Source organism: Oncorhynchus masou, chromosome 29, assembly GCF_036934945.1.
Source record: "Oncorhynchus masou masou isolate Uvic2021 chromosome 29, UVic_Omas_1.1, whole genome shotgun sequence".
Lineage (NCBI taxonomy): Eukaryota > Metazoa > Chordata > Actinopteri > Salmoniformes > Salmonidae > Oncorhynchus > Oncorhynchus masou.
Window position 1 is genome coordinate 35,911,884 of NC_088240.1, and position 17,172 is coordinate 35,929,055.

The following is a 17,172-nucleotide window of genomic DNA, read 5'->3' on the forward strand; positions in this document are numbered from 1 at the left end:
GTGTGTGTCTAACAGTCTTTTAGGCTCACCCAGAGTCAAGCTCACATTGAATTAGTGTGACATGTTAATACGTCACAATGTGATTTTGATGGATTAACATGGACATCAGATTCAGTTAAATATATTGTCAGATGGGCTTTGGACAGAGAATCAAACACACTGACAATCGAAGACGAAAATATACATAATGTCTTAAACAAATGTTTGCATTCTCCCACCCTGCCAGGCCCTAAGTCTGCAGGGCAGGCTGAAGTTCCTGCATGGCCAGAACCAGCGCCAGGATAACGGGGGCAAGGCGCCCCCCCAGCTGGCCCTGTTTGCCATCGCTACGCCCCTCCAGCCCCCCTCCATCCTGGAGATCAGGACCAAGAACATGATCTTCAGAACCAAACACAAGCTGGACTTCACACCCATGGCATGTGATGCAAAGTACGCTCACTTTGACTTGCTCATTATCATGCTGATGTTGTGGCAGTTGCAAACATTGAAATACATTTACATCTTACCCAGAGCGTACATTTTCTAGTTTCCTGTGTGAATCGAACCCACAATCTTGGCATTGCAAGCACCATGCTCTACCAACTGAGCCACATGGGACCAATAACTGGACTGATGTACAATAGTACTGAATAGACTGTCATTTGTCACAGTCATAATGTTATTGTAATGTGGCACTTGTTATCATATGAAGTGAAACCATGTTTATTGACATTATCCTTTGTCTTTTTGCAGGGGGAAAATTGTGCTTGGGTATACTGAAGCTGAACTTCGGGTGCGAGGTTCCGGCTATCAGTTTATCCATGCGGCGGATATGTTGTACTGTGCTGAGAACCATGTCCGAAGTAAGCCTCATGTCTATTATGTCTATCTATCATCAGGTTATTTAGGGGTTCAAGCTTTGAAAAAATACAAACATGGTAGTATTTATTTCGGATTGGGTTGAATTGGTTCTGTCCTCAAACATCAGTGAGGCCGGGTCTGACCAGGTCAAAGATGGTGGTCACAGAGTTCGGACAGCTTTCCCAAGTAATCCCAGTAGATTACGGAGCAGATTGAGCAAAGCCGCAGAGCCGATAGGATAGGCCCACAAATCCACTACATGAGCAGAGTACCAGCAATGATCCATTTACAGTGCCTTTAGAACGTATTCACACCCCTTGACCTTTTCCACATTTTGTTCTGTTACAATCTGGGATAAAATCTATTTAATTGTAATTTCTTGTCAATTATCTACACAAAATACTCTGTAATGTCAGTGGAAGACAAAAAGTATAAGTATTCAACCTCATAAGACAATACATATTATAATCACCTTTCACAGTCTTTCTGGGTAAGTCTCTAAGAGCTCTGCACACCTAGACAGTACAATATTATCACATTATTCTTTTTAAAATTCTTCAAGCTCTGTTGGTTAGTTATTTATCCTTGCTAGACAGCCATTTATAAGTCTTGCCATAGATTTTCAAGCCGATTTAAGTAAAAACTAACTAGGCCACTCAGGGACATTCAATGTCATCTTGTTAAGCAACTCAAGTGTATATTTGTCCTTGTGTTTTGTTTTATTGTCCTACTGAATGGTATATTTGTCTCCCAGTGTCTGTTGGAAAGCAGACTGAACTAGGTTTCCCTCTAGGATTTTGCCAATGCTTAGCCTTATTCTGTTTCTTTTATAAAAAAATATTCCCTTGTCCTTGTTGATGAAAAGCATACCCATAACACCATGCTTGAAAATCTGAAGAGTAGTACTCAGTGATGTTCTGTGTTGGATTTGCCCCAAGCATAACATTTTGTATTCAGAACATAAAGTACATTTCTTCGCCAAATTTTTTGCAGTTTTCTTTAGTTCCTTATTGCCAACAGGATGCCTTATTTTTTATTATGTACAAGCTTCCTTCTTTTCATTCTGTCAATTAGATTAGTATTGTGTAGTAACTACAGTGTTGTTAATCCATCCTCAATGTTTTCCTATCACAGCCATTCAACTCTGTAACTGTTTTAAACTCACCATTGGCCTCATCGTGAAATTCCTGAGCGGTTTCCTTCCTCTCCAGCAACTAAGTTAGGAAGGTTGCCTGTATCTTTGTAGTGACTGGGTGTATTGATAAAACATCCAAAGTGTAATTAATAGCTTCACCATGCTCAAACGGATAATCAGTGTCTGCTTTAGGTGCACTTCTTTGCGAGGCATTGGAAAACCTCCCTGCTCTTTGTGGTTGAATATGTGTTTGAAATTCACTGCTCGACTCAGGGACCTTACAGACAATTGTATGTGTCGGGTACAGAGATTAGGTAGTCATTAAAATTATTTTAAACACTATTATTGCACACAGAGTGAGTCCATGCAAATTATTAGGTGACTTGTTAAGCACATTTTTACTCCTGAACTTATTTAGGCTGGCCATAACAAAGGGGTTGAATACTTATTGACATTTCAGCTTTGCATTTTTTATTAATTTGTAAACATTTCTAAAATGTCCTATTTTACATTGTGTGGTTTTGTGTGTAGGCCAGTGACACAAAATCCAAATGTAATCCATTTAAAAAAAAATCAGGCTGTAACACAACAAAATGTGGAAAAAGTCAAGGGGTGTGAATCATTTCTGAAGGCACTATAGCTACCAACACAGCCCCACACTTACATAGAAATATTACAGGGACTACCTAGCTTATCTAGCTACCTACTCTGCTGTCACATTGGATTTTTTCCTAGATTAGTTTCTTAAACAAATAAATCCACCAACCATTGCTCCTTACTAGAGCACAATCTTATGGCAACGATAAGGCAACAATAGCCAGCTAGATATGTATTTAGAATCATTAAGTAGAACAGAAGTAGAGCTCTACCCATTGTCACTTCTGCAGAGTACTGTAGCTTTGAAAAAATGTACTACTTTCCATGTGTACGCCTCACTCTAAAAGACTGTGTCCTGTGGATTCAGTGATGAAGACAGGAGAGAGCGGTCTGACCGTGTTCAGACTCCTCACCAAGGACAACTGCTGGAAGTGGGTCCAGGCCAACGCCAGGCTGGTCTACAAGAACGGCAAACCAGACTACATCATCGCCACGCAGAGGCCTCTGATGTACGTGAACTCCCCTGGGCCCTGTCACATCCAGCCCCAAATACACACACTGTCTGGGAACAGTAGTTTTTCCGACTCAGGTCATATGGCCAGGAAATATTCACGGTCCTAATAGCTATAGGGACACAGTTATGACATAGTTGTCACGAATCCCACCGAAGATGGTGCCTCTTCCTGTTCGGGCGGCGCTCGGTGGTCGTCGTCTGTGGGGGAGCTGGGGTGGATGTCGGGAGACCACTCCTCTCCCATCGCTCCATCCTCTCCATCATCAGGTCCATCGCCGAACCGATCCGATGGAGGACGGCTGTATGATGGAGGACACGCTCCTCCATTGATGGAAGAGGGGTGGTCGCTGCTCCTGCTGACTCCATGGGTTTGGTGCGGGCTTCTGTCATGTACTTCTAGAAGTAGTGGGTGGAGGAGTCAGGCGCAGAGAGCAGGGTAGTTGATATGTGGAATATTTATTCCCAAAAACCAGTGTCGGTCAACGCCACACACACGGGCGCAATAAGACCCAGTCCAAAACAACAGGACGAAAACGGTACGAGAACAAAATACTTCAAATAACAGAAAACAAGCCCGCACAAAAGCCGGCGGGCCTACCGGGTTTAAATGGCCCACAACCTAAACAAGAAACAGGTGCAACTAATCAGACAAAACTAAATGAAACAGAAAAGGGGATTGGTGGCAGCTAGTAGGCCGGCGACGACGACCGCCGAGTGCCGCCGAACAGGAAGAGGCACCATCTTCGGCGGGATTCGTGACAATAGTTGTGTTTTTCTAATGTGACGAGAACACCAGACAACACAGATGGAGGAAGGGATTATCGTGTGTGTATGATCTCAGTGAGGCCATTTTAGATCAGTTTCCATGCATGACCAATCATGTGGCAGTACAGTAACACGCCGTTTAAACAGTGGTGAATTCCGACCATGACAATCTCACAGGTGTTGTTTATTTTGTCTGTCCATCTAGGGAGGAGGAAGGGGGCGAGCACCTATGTAAACGATCCATGCACCTCCCCTTCACCTTCGCGACGGGAGAGGCCCTGCTCTACCAGTCTAACCACCCAATTGCACGCTTCAACGACGGTGCCCAGGGCTCTGAGAATAACGTCAGCAATACCAAGAAGGGACGGACTGACAGGGTCTCCAGGGATGGCCTGGACCCAGGCTCCCTCTTGGGGGCGCTGATGAGTCAGGATAAGTCTGTGTACGTCTGCCAGCCGGCCCTGGAGCCCAAGCTGTCCTTCCACAGCAGTCTGTTTGGGGACCGGGTCGGCCTCTCTGACTCCGACCCCACTGCTTTGCTCCAGGGCTGGGATGAGTCATCCAATGGTGTAGTGGGTCCGGGTCTTCCAGAGCCGGCGTCAAGCTTTGATCCACTGCTGGCGACCCTAGACTCCCTGTCCCTGGAGGGTCAGGGGGGTGTGGTGGATAGGGAAGGGGACAGAGGCAACGGGGAGGCCTGTTCCAATGGGGAGCTTTTTGGGGCTCTGGAGGGCCTGGGGCTGAGCGCCGAGGACCTGGAGCTGCTGCTGCTGGACGAAAGGATGATCCAGGTGGAGATGGACCCTGAGCGGGTTCCTACCCTGGATGACCTGCTGACCAACGACGAAATCCTCTCCTACATCCATGACTCCCTGGAGGCAAAGACAGACGCGGCAGAGGACGGGGGCCAGGTGCCCTCCACTATCCCGGGTACAACTGCCCCAATAACGACGACAACAACAACAAAGGCACCTGTTGAAAGTAGTCCCACTTCTGCCACCAATGTGCACTCTCAATACCTTCCTCATAAGTCTTCCGTAGTGGGGCAGGCACCCATAGTTCAGCTTTCTCAGGAGATGCAGCAGTACCTCAGCATGCGACCAGGGGTGTTGGTCCAAGATTGGGCCCAGTATAACAATCACCTGCCCCATCCTGTGGTGCATGGACTCCAGGGGCAGAGTCAGCCCATACACAATGGACAATGGACATCCCAGCACATTCTAGCCAGTACAGGGGTCCCGGTTGACCACTGTCACACCCCCCAGTCTCTGTTCAATGGAATGGCGTCAGAACCGGATGGGGATCTTCACCGGCGGCAAGCCAACCAGCACCAACACTACCTCCAGCAGCATCAACAGCAGGACATAGTCCAGAGCCAGCTCCCTCTGTGCCATGCCAAACAGCCGGAAGCCAATCTCAAAGGAGTGTATGGCATTCCAAACACACACACAGAGCATCACCCAGCTAGTAAACAGCAGTGGCAGGACTACAGCTACAGCCACCTTGGGGAAACCACCCTGAACAGCAACCCCTGCCTCAGCAATGGCCATATACCCCCGTCACACAACCCACCGTAGACGCTTGTATGAATTTCACTATGGCTGATAATCCAGGCATGGGTTATATCATCAACGAATGCTCGTATGGGGGGAACGAGGAGCAACAGGGGACAGAGGCCGCCGTTTCATCCTACCAGAGGATGAACCACAAGCAGCAGCAGGAGCAGCTGCCCCCTCCCTTGGCTCAGGCGCTGTCCAGCCTCTCGCATTGCCCTCCGCCAAACGCTACCCTGGAGCAGATCCTGGGGGTTGGACAGTCCTACAGACAGCTGCCCTCACTGGAGGCCTATGACATGGTAACCTCTGACATCCCTCACGACCCCAACCACAGTAAGGTGAGACTACAGTGATTATATATTCATATATTCTAATTCTATTCCTTTGGGTGAGAGCTCCTGACAGTGGCATTCGAGTTGATGGTAGGGCTAGGGATGGAAATGAGTTACATTTAGGGTTAAGGTAAGGTTATGGCTTTTTTTTACTGTGAATGGTAGGGTTAAGGTTAGGGTAATGGGTCTCCTAATTGAATATGCACTGCCGAAGAGTTAGATGATTTACATTAGGGTTCATCAGTTTTTACATCTCTTCCCCAAACTTCATATTGATTTGAAGACCAGTGCATGATCCAGCAGAGGCTTTAGCTGGGACAATGGTCCCTAGCAGAGGGCCTCAGAGGCCATGACAGCTGGACAGTGGTAGACAAAGTTCTGAATCATCCCCCTAGTTGCTTTGCATTGTTTATTTTCAAATCAAATTTCATTTCTCACATGCTCCAAATACAACAGGTTTAGACCTTGCAGTGAAATGCTTACTACAAGCCCTTAATTAACCAACAACGCTTTAAGAAGTTAAGAAAAGATAAGTCAAAAGTAAAAAAAATAGATAAGTAAAACATAGAAAATAAAAGTAACAAATAATTAAACAACAGCAGTAAAATAACAAGTAAGGCTATATAAAGGGGGTACCGGTACAGAGTCAATGTGCGGGGGGCAGCGGTTAGTTGAAGTAATTGAGGTAATATGTACATGTAGGTAGAGTTAAAGTGACTATGCATAGATAATAAACAGAGTGTAGCAGCGTAGAAGAGGGGTCTGGGTAGCTCTTTGATTAGCTGTTCAGGAGTCTTATGGCTTGGGGGTAGAAGCTGTTTAGAAGCCTTTTGGACCTAGACTTGGCGCTCCGGTACCGCTTGTCGTGCGGTAGCAGAGAGAACAGTATGACTAGGGTGGCAATTTTTTAGGGCTTTCCTTTGACACCACCTAGTATAGAGGTCCTGGATGGCAGGAAGCTTGGCTCCAGTGATGTACTGGACCGTATGCACTACCCTCTTTAGCACTATGCGGTCGGAGGAGAGTTTATTCTTAAATAATCGTAAGGAAGTGGGGACAAAATAATGATCTTATTGTTGACGAGAGTGAGGAGGAGTGAAAGTAGGAATCTGTCAAGGAACAGTTACCACCACTCATGTTGTGCCACTTGTTCTGTTTGTATGTTCAGGGTCACCAGTATGAATCTAAGATAAAAGGCCTTCTGGCCAGCCTGAGTTGTTTTCCTTTTTTTCCTGACCTACGAATTTGCTCTGCTACTGTACCATTGCCTAATAAAGACACACAGAGGCTCAGGCAAAGAGGGGGTGGGGATTGAGGCCAGCGGCAGGCTTTCAGTGACGCCTGTAGAAAAATCCAGTCAGCATTTTCAGTTCAAAGTGGATTGTCCCATTGTTTCTGATGGACAGAGAGTGGATACATTTGGAGCATTCATAACAGGGCCTATTGGGACATTGACTCTAGTTGGCATAGTACATCCGCCAGTGCAACAACATGAAAGAGACATACATACATACCGTACTCTCTAATGCTCTACTGACCCCCTGGAACTGCAATTCAGACCGTGCATTGAATTAATGGAGACTTTTTAAAGGGAACTGACAAGTACGTGATCCCAGATTTGTGGCAAATTAGTCGGAAGTGACAGTGGTTATCCATAGTTCACAACAGGACAATTGCAATTCACGGCCACAATGTGTTTAGATAAATCATTACGATCACGATTAATTCAAGAATAACTTCAAGAATGAATACTGCGAATCACAATCTGGGTAAGGTAAAAAATAATTTTTTAGATGTTTGATTTTTGATAGTTTGATATTGAGAATGTATTTTTCAACAACTCTTGATTAAATCGCCAATACTTCTGACAATGCAGTCATAGATATGTCATGTGTTAATCTGTTAATCAACCATCAACGGTCATATACCATTCACAAGCTGACATGCACTTTCCCGTCATTGTTTCCCTGTCTTCTTCTTCTTCCTCTTTTCTTAGATGGAAAATGGCTGCATTTTTAACGGGACCTACTCAGGAGGCTGTGTTCTGCCCAATGGGAATGGTGTGGTGCCCTCTAACGGCCAGCTCCCCTGCCCTGACACTTCATCCAGCCTCCCTGATGCCCAGTCCTCAGGCTTTTACCTCTGACTGGGGACCACCAGGGGACACTGACTGACTGACTGACTGACTCAAGGACAACCAACCATCCTACCACTTGACCAGCCTTGTACTGTACAACTAGTTGATAACATGGATCAAAAACAAGACGTAGGCCTAAATGTTTTCGGTACTTTTTGTTTTGTCTGATGTTTTATAATAACATAATTATCATTTGAGTCCTTTGTTTATAATATGCTGTCAGAGCGCTAAAGTTGAGTTTTATTACGTTTTTTAAAAATAACACAGAGAAGTAAATGAGTCTTTTAACTGTTGTTTCTGTGTTTTTCATGTTTAAAAAAAAAGCATTCTCTTTTTCCTCCCATTTGAAGTACAGCATGGTAATTGGTAGTCAAGGAGACACTACCTACCCCAGCATGTATAGATGCTAATGGCACCATCATCTTTATGATTTGTGACACATGACATCATCATCAGTGTTACGAGTTGTCATACAATAGGAATGTAACTTTCAAATGCAAAGGTCAATGCTCAAGTTTACTGTAATGGGTAATGTAATGAATTGTCTTAGAAAATGAGATACGTGATGTCAAGTAAAAAAAGGTTTAAAAATGTTTAGAATATCTGAATTTGGTCTAGAATATCCTGCACTTTATTTCATCCACCCACTGATGCTGATACGGAAGTCGGTCGGGATACCAGGGTTATTTAGGTCGGGGATACCAGGGTTATTGAGGTCGGGGATACCAGGGTTATTTAGGTCGGGGATACCAGGGTTATTTAGGTCGGGGATACCAGGGTTATTTAGGTCGGGGATACCAGGGTTATTGAGGTCGGGGATACCAGGGTTATTTAGGTCGGGGATACCAGGGTTATTGAGGTTGGGGATACCAGGGTTATTTAGGTCGGGGATACCAGGGTTATTTAGGTCGGGGATACCAGGGTTATTTAGGTCTTATTTAGGTTTTTTTAACGTTTTAATATTTAAGGTGGCTGTTACTGATGTATGTTGGAGAATCTGTAACAATAATTGTCTTTTTTTTGTAAAAACAAATGGTATTATATTTCAGGTGATGGGTTGATGTCCTCACAGGCACATACACTTCTATACAATTGTCATAATAATATTTATTTCACTTGAATTATCCTTTTGATGTTGTCATTGACATCTTGTACCTCTGGGTTAGAGCTTGTCCAATACTAAAGTCAACTGTGACTGAACGAGCAGAAGACACTCATTTGACCTCAGTATTTATTTATTTTACAACAATTACGTTTTCATCAATTGTCATTCATGTCCTCTAACATACAATACATTAGAGGGTAACATCTTGGTGAGAGAGGAAGTATATTGTCAGAATCTATAGGTTTCCAACAACTATTCCGGTCTTAAGATGACGATCTAATGACAGTTCACTGACAGATTTGTAAACATTGAAAACCAAACGTGAGTATTGTAAGGTCTCTTCTGGAAGGATACAATTTTGAATGTTTTATGTAAATAGTAAATGATTGGGAAGTAATGCTGAATAGAAGTATGTCATCATGAAGATGCTGAAAAGAGATTTCTCCTTGTAGTTGTTACAATAATTATTGTCATTATTATTGTTATCATTATGAGTTTTAAGTTTTAATGTGATACAAGTGGTTACATGTTTTCAGAATCAACTTGGTTTCTTCCCATTTCTTTTTTTTACTATGAAAATGTTTGATATATTTAATATGATTGATGTGACCTATTAACAATGTGATAAAAAAATTGTACATTAAAACAAACAATGGTTTTGAGAAATACGGGTATGTAATTAGGTTCTGTGTCATTTCACTTGTTTTAAGCACTATTTTTTGTTAAACACACTGCTGCTTCAACTCTTGTATTGACTCAGTTTTGATTGTACATATACTTGTACTTACTCTCATGTCACTCTTCTGAGATTACAAAATTGTGCCATACTACTGACACTCAAGGAATTTAATGTTTTGAGAACTTTATTTAGTCTTTTACGTAGTCACATTGAATTGACATTAACATGCTAACAGGAGCAGGTGCAGATGTTATAATGATAGAAAATGGATACATTTTTGCCCATGTCCTTTGACTGCTTTTTTTGAAATGTATCCCTTTGGTCCTTTGAAATAAAGGACTTCTGCAATCACATTGAAACTTGAATAATATTACTATTATTTGGCAAATGTGTTCAAGTGAGATTTATCTTTAACAAGGCATATTTATTTGAAGTGTCTTTGGGTCCAACCACCGTGGCCAATGGAGAGTTAAATTAATAGCATTAATCCCATCAGAGAGGGAGACTAAAATACAGTATCTCTTTATGATGGTTTGAACTTTGGCACCGGCTCTACCGCATCAGTACTTTAGAAATATTCACACAGGCTTTAAAAGGTATAGCCTGTTCACTGTTCTCTCCTCCATACTGACACATATTGCTTCTTTGACTAGACTGCTCTCTCTCTCTCTCTCTCTGCTTCTTAATGGGATTTCAGAGTAGGCCACGGCTGCTTTTTTCATCCTCATACCCAGGCCGAAAACCAGACATGGTAAGGCTGAGTAGAACCCTTTTTATTTTAGAAAGATGGCTCTAGTCCTCTTTAATTATTTTGGTAAAATATTTTTTTTTGCTTTTGACATCACTGACGTTGTGAAAAAAGCAGACTACTGTATTTGAGCTTGATGCTCTCTGTTTGTATGTTTGTTTTATCTTTCTGTGCACAGTAGTCTCTATAGCCCGTGGTTTGGCTGGGGCTTTTGAAAAGAGAAGAGATACAGTTGGGCTAGCTGAGGAGGCTCCTGTCGGTGCTGTTTCAGTAGTCTCTGTAGCCCGTGGCTTGGCTGGGGCTTTTGAAAAGAGAAGAGATACAGTTGGGCTAGCTGAGGAGGCTCCTGTCGGTGCTGTTTCAGTAGTCTCTGTAGCCCGTGGCTTGGCTGGGGCTTTTGAAAAGAGAAGAGATACAGTTGGGCTAGCTGAGGAGGCTCCTGTCGGTGCTGTGTCAGCCTTAATAGTGGAGTGACCCAGACTGAGCAGCCTCGTCTCAGCCCACAGAGCTTACCGTAATGCTTTGTGACCAGCGGGCCGCCAGAGGGGAACACAGGCCGTGTGGGTTGAGAAGGGAAGAGGGAGAGGAGGGGAAGAGGAACAGTCACAATATTGTGATGGTCCTTACACCATGGTTACGCTTCAGCGGGCTGTGTCTCCATCATACTCCTTCCCCCAGGTTAGTGACTGAGCAACAGAGATCACATAGGACTTATGCCCTAACATTTCATAATTCACAAGGAACAGCTTGTCTATACAAAATGAACAATGTGTACATTACAATATACATTTAGGGGAGGAAGCCACCTCTCTGTCACTTTCACCACATACAATTTGAATCTCTCGCTCTCACTCTCTCTTAGGCTTATTAAGCTACTCAACAAACAGCAAACTTAAGGAACTCTTCGATAAAATGTTTAATAGTATTGGATGGTGTTACCCAAAGCAAAATGCTGACATCACCACTGTGTCATTGCAACTGTATAGTGCAGAGCCTACAGATAATGTGAGGGAAAGTGACAAGGAAAAGGCCCATAATAAGAGCAGAGGGGTGCAGTGATTATAATTCATGCATCCTGTGGCTTTCTGACATATGGCCAAGGGAAAATCGTCCTCAATTTGTCTTATTTTTCAATTGAAAGGGTATATGTTTCGGTTCTTTTAGGCATATGTCAAGGAGAGGCGGAGTGGACGTCACTTTGAATCTGATGATGACTAGCTGAGGGGAGAGGGGTCTATCCGCTCTCAACCTATAAGATAAGAAACATTTAGACATGACCCATCTCATCCTATTTCGAAATAACAAGGCAAAAAAGCAACCAACATCACCAAGTGTGCCCAAGGGACATTGTTATGGATATAATGCTCCATTTAGAGATATGATCTTTGTCAGGCTCGGCTGGCTAAAGGGAAGCCAGATATATTGAGATAATGACCACCCAATTAGCTGGCTGTCCTGCAGACTGAGGGCCAGGGACGAGTGAATCATCACCCAAATACATCCTGTTCTGTTCCCACTCACAACGGCTGAAGAGTGTCATTGTGGGATGTTTATTGGCATTGATATCCAGCCGGGAAAAACGGGGTCCTACGTAGCTGGAGCAGACGTCACAGTGTAGTCTGTAGCCGTACTACGCCACCTAGTGTTTAAAAGAGGGCTAGAACCTCTGTAGAAAGGAAGATTAAGACCAATGTAAAAGAGGACAAAAGGCACATAGATTTGATCTCTCCAATTTACCAGTTGACAGAGACCACACAGAGTTGCCAAGTAGTCAAAAGTTTCTTGATCTTCAGGTGAGGGTGGTTGAGGGAAGTGGGAAATAGTATTTTCTGAGAGAGTCGCTCCAAAATCAGGATCTTCTGAAACCGGAACCTGGTGCTTTAAGAGTCCACTTCAGGTTGGGGAGAATGTTCTTATTGCGTTTGTCCACAGTGTCCAATAGGATCTACACGTCCACACTAGTGGGTCAATTTCTCTGCCACCACTGAGCCTGCTAAGACAGGGAGACAGAAGTTGAGGCACCAGAAAGACCGTGAGAACATCTAAAGGACAATCTTGTAAGGCACAGAGTCATTTGGGGTGAATATGAATGTAGCCTACTCGCCTGTGATTTCACTCCCCTCTTATCACAGCACCTGTCCAGTCGCGATATAGCCTACTGCTCTCTGTGTAAAACAAGCAAGCTCCTCCAGAGATTAAAAGGTTTAAAAATGATTCAAATCAATTGTCCATCAAGGCACTACCCCATGAATGAGCGCCGAGTTCCTCCATTCTCTACATCGAGAACCTAGTACCAGAAATACTGCCGGACTACCAACCAATGACAGCCAGGTGAGTCTATTGCAAAGAGGACACTCCCATCGTGGCCTGCGTCGCTTCACATTCTGCACAAGGGCAATAAGCAGGTGAATCAGCCTTAGCTGTGTTTCATTTCGGACCTGGGGGAGACACACAATCAATTTGCGTGCACGCTGGCAATCAACTCAAAGGAAAAAAAGTAAAATAAGCATGTGTTTGTTATGAAAACATGGTTCACACTTGGATGGGAAAAGAAAAAGAGTTTCAGTTGCACTCCGCGATGGGTTGTTGTGCTGACCAACTGACCTGCAATATCGGGCAGGCATCACCCTTAGATTGGTCCTCGTGGACCTTCTTTCTTGGTCCTCTGTCCTCGACTCTCCTCGGCCCTATTGAGTAGGGTTTGTTTGATCCACCCTTTCATGCACCTGTCCTGGAGGCTCCAGTTGAGACCTGGGTGCTGGCACCCTTTCAGGCATCTCTCCTGGAGGCTCCAGTTGAGACCTGGGTTCCTGCACCCTTTCAGGCATCTCTCCTGGAGGCTCCAGTTGAGACCTGGGTTCCTGCACCCTTTCAGGCATCTCTCCTGGAGGCTCCAGTTGAGACCTGGGTGCTGGCACCCTTTCAGGCATCTCTCCTGGAGGCTCCAGTTGAGACCTGGGTTCCTGCACCCTTTCAGGCATCTCTCCTGGAGGCTCCAGTTGAGACCTGGGTTCCTGCACCCTTTCAGGCATCTCTCCTGGAGGCTCCAGTTGAGACCTGGGTTCCTGCACCCTTTCAGGCACCTCCCCTGGAGGTTCAGTGGGTGCTGGCGTCTTCTGTGGCGCCAGCACCCACGGCACAACAGGGTAAGGGCATGTTCTCAAATTATTCCTGTGAGTTGTCCGTTCTGGTCCTTCCTGTCCTTCAGGCCTAATTCTGTACACGGGGTCATCTGGGAATAAGGGGGCAACTATTACAAAGTGTTCTGGTCTTATCCTGAGCCCTCCAACTAAAGTTTCTCAGTGTCTCTCTCTCTCCTGGGAGAAGAGGCAATACCTTGGCTCATCTGTCGCATCAGTATTAGTCTCTTGTCTTTGTTCTGCTTGTTTTGCTACAGTTTCATAGGCCCGCTGTAGCTTCTTGTGTTCCCCCTGGTCGGTAAGGTTGTCTCCCATTACCATGTCCACTGGGAGACAGGCATGCCTGCCAAACATCACATAGAAAGGAGACAGACTAGTGGAGTCATTTTGTAAGCATTTCACTGTAAGCTCTACACCCGTTGTATTTGGCGCATGTGACAAATACAATTAGATTTGATTTGATTAACACTGTTGTTATAAGCATGTGTCAGCTCAGGGAGTTTGTACACCCAGCGGATATGTTCTTCCTCCTCTAGTGAGCTTGAAAGGGACAATAGCGTGTGGTTAAATGTTTCTACTGGCTCATTACCTTGTGGCCAGTAGGGTGTGGCTCCATACATCTTACTCAGTTCGGCAACAATGGCTGACTCAAAAGCTGCTCCTTATGCATATTACACAGCTCCTCGGTCTGAGTGAATGTGCTCAGGACATCCGAGGGGCTGTATTACATGCTGCCATAATGCCTTAACAGTGAAACTAGCAGTCTGATTTCTCATGGGCACCACCCATGCAAACCCGAGAGAACACATCCACCATGACCAGATTATATGGGTGCATGTCTCCTGGTCACCCTAATAACAGGTTATTAATAGCAAGAACCTCTAAAGGATGAGAGGTGACAGTAGAAACCAAAGCGGCTCTTTGTCTCAGCCTCCAGTATTTATGCTGCAGTAGTTTATGTGTCGGGGGGCTAGGGTCAGTTTGTTATATCTGGAGTACTTCTCCTGTCCAATTCGGTGTCCTGTGTGAATCTAAGTGTGCGTTCTCTAATTCTCTCCTTCTCTCTCTCTTTCTCTCTCTCGGAGCACCTGAGCCCTAGGACCATGCCCCAGGACTACCTGACATGATGACTCCTTGCTGTCCCCAGTCCACCTGGCCGTGCTGCTGCTCCAGTTTCAACTGTTCTGCCTTATTATTATTCGACCATGCTGGTCATTTATGAACATTTGAACATCTTGGCCATGTTCTGTTATAATCTCCACCCGGCACAGCCAGAAGAGGACTGGCCACCCCACATAGCCTGGTTCCTCTCTAGGTTTCTTCCTAGGTTTTGGCCTTTCTAGGGAGTTTTTCCTAGCCACCATGCTTCTACACCTGCTCAGGTGCTCCGAGAGAGAGAAAGAGAGAGAGAAGGAGATAATTAGAGAACGCACACTTAGATTCACACAGGACACCGAATTGGACAGGAGAAGTACTCCAGATATAACAAACTGACCCTAGCCCCCCCGACACATAAACTACTGCAGCATAAATACTGGAGGCTGAGACAAAGAGCCGCTTTGGTTTCTACTGTCACCTCTCATCCTTTAGAGGTTCTTGCTATTAATAACCTGTTATTAGGGTGACCAGGAGACACGCACCCATATAATCTGGTCATGGTGGATGTGTTCTCTCGGGTTTGCATGGGTGGTGCCCATGAGAAATCAGACTGCTAGTTTGATTGCTTGCTGTTTGGGGTTTTAGGCTGGGTTTCTGTACAGCACTTTGAGATATCAGCTGATGTACGAAGGGCTATATAAATACATTTGATTTGATTTGATTTGATCTTTCCTCTGGTCTTGCTTTTCGTGATAGACAGTGGCTGCAGTTGTGAATTTGTCAGAAACAGGCTGTGTTAGGCTCAATAGTTCCAATTTGAAAGAACTATAGTTATTGTCATTGCGCTCAATGGGAGATAGGGTTCAGCTTGCACAGGCTATGATATGCTCTGTGCCCTGGTGTCTGAGAAAGGACAGCACCTACTGTAGGCCTCCCAGACTAGCATCTGCCTACAGTTTTAATGGTAAGGAGAAGTCAGCAAATGCTAGAATAGGGGCACTCACCAGCATTCACTTGAGCTCCTCAAAGGCCCTCTGATAGGTGTCAGTCCACTCAACCGGGTGGTTCTTCTTTCCCAGCTGCCTGGTCCTAGACAGTAAAGTATTGAGAGGGGCTGCGAGGCCTGTGGGGAGATGCGACTCGGAGAAAAAACACACACACTGAAATCCATTTACATGCACGCTGTCTGTCAACTCGTAGAAAGAAATAAGCATTTTAAATGCTAAATAAGCATTTAAAAAAAAACTGAAAACATGGTTTTCAACATGGTTGAATGGGAAAAGAAAAGTTGTTTCAGTCACACTCCGCGACAAATATACTGATGGAACACTGCAACATCAATGTCACTGGAGATTATTCAACAGACATTTACCATTGAATTAACTTGATCTCATGTCATTGCAATATTTGATATTTGTCTAACAGCTGGATTTTGGAAAGATGAATTATGACTTGGAGTGACCTGACTTGTCAAAATGATGACATTAGCTGGTCAAAATAATGACTGCAGTAATGCAGAAAGACCAAATCGATTAAATTTAGGCAAGGATTCAACTTGGTTAATTTAAAAAAAAGAAACGTATTTAACCTTTATTTAAGGTCCAAGCTATCTTATTCACCAGACAGGTTAGAAGGAGTTAAAGCAGAAATAGTGGTCCCTAGTCAACAGCCTGCTTTTCTCTAAACAAAGGTTTGGTCAGCAAATCCGATCCTTGGGAGGGGTTGAGTTTTCCCAGAACTGCTCACGTATTCTGTTTTCAATTACAGCGATGTTGTTGCGCCTGTGTTGATGTTGCTGATAAAAATATTTAATCATTATGACCTTTCGTCATAGTTGACCTCTGGCGGTATTCTATTTCTCCGCTCACTTTTTTTCTCCTCCCGTCTACCTTGCTCCTTCCCTTCTTCCCTCTTTCCCTCCATCTACTCCTCCTGCACTGCAACGTGGATCTCGTTACACATCTCGATCTGACTAGTTCTGAGTGAGGGATTCTGGGGGAGGACAAATACCTGGAGGCCAGGCCTATGTAGCTGGATATGGTTGATTACGACCCCCTCTAGTCAGTCACAGGCTCATTGGTTAGATGCGAGTCCTGTGCGATCTCACTGTTTACGAAGACTAATTTTGCGAGCATCAGCACTGAACTAACTGGTCTAAATGGTACAATGCTCCAAAGCCCCCAGGGGGTGGGAGATGTCAACATTTTCAAGTAAGCCAAAATTACTGGTGTCCGAGTCAGCATAATGTTTGTCTTTCTGAATACATTGAAGTGTATCTGTCGCTACAATGGGAGTGGGATTGTTAAATTGTCATAGTGAGACCCAGTAGTAAAAATTAATCAACCATTCATTTCATATCCAATCGCAAAACATAGTGAGTTGAAACTGAGATGATCATCTTTTTTCCTACCCCACCCATTACAATCCTCTATAGATGATTATACATTATAATGGTCAATACAGACATATTGCTATGCATCCGAAGCCTCTGTGAGAACAATACTCAGATACCAAGTTCAGATACAG

The 17,172-nt window shown here is 44.4% G+C and overlaps 1 protein-coding gene across 1 annotated transcript in view; it reads left to right on the top strand.

Annotated features, from left to right (window-relative positions):
• The window catches only part of LOC135519416 (aryl hydrocarbon receptor-like), a 57,000-nt gene extending 46,999 nt beyond the window's left edge, over positions 1-10,001 (top strand). Inside the window, 6 exon segments of the mRNA XM_064944628.1 lie at positions 227-429; positions 733-842; positions 2,940-3,081; positions 4,057-5,399; positions 5,402-5,745; positions 7,736-10,001. Coding sequence (XP_064800700.1) covers positions 227-429; positions 733-842; positions 2,940-3,081; positions 4,057-5,399; positions 5,402-5,745; positions 7,736-7,885 — 2,292 coding nt within the window. The 3' untranslated portion in view covers positions 7,886-10,001.
• Positions 10,002-17,172: the final 7,171 nt, after the last annotated feature.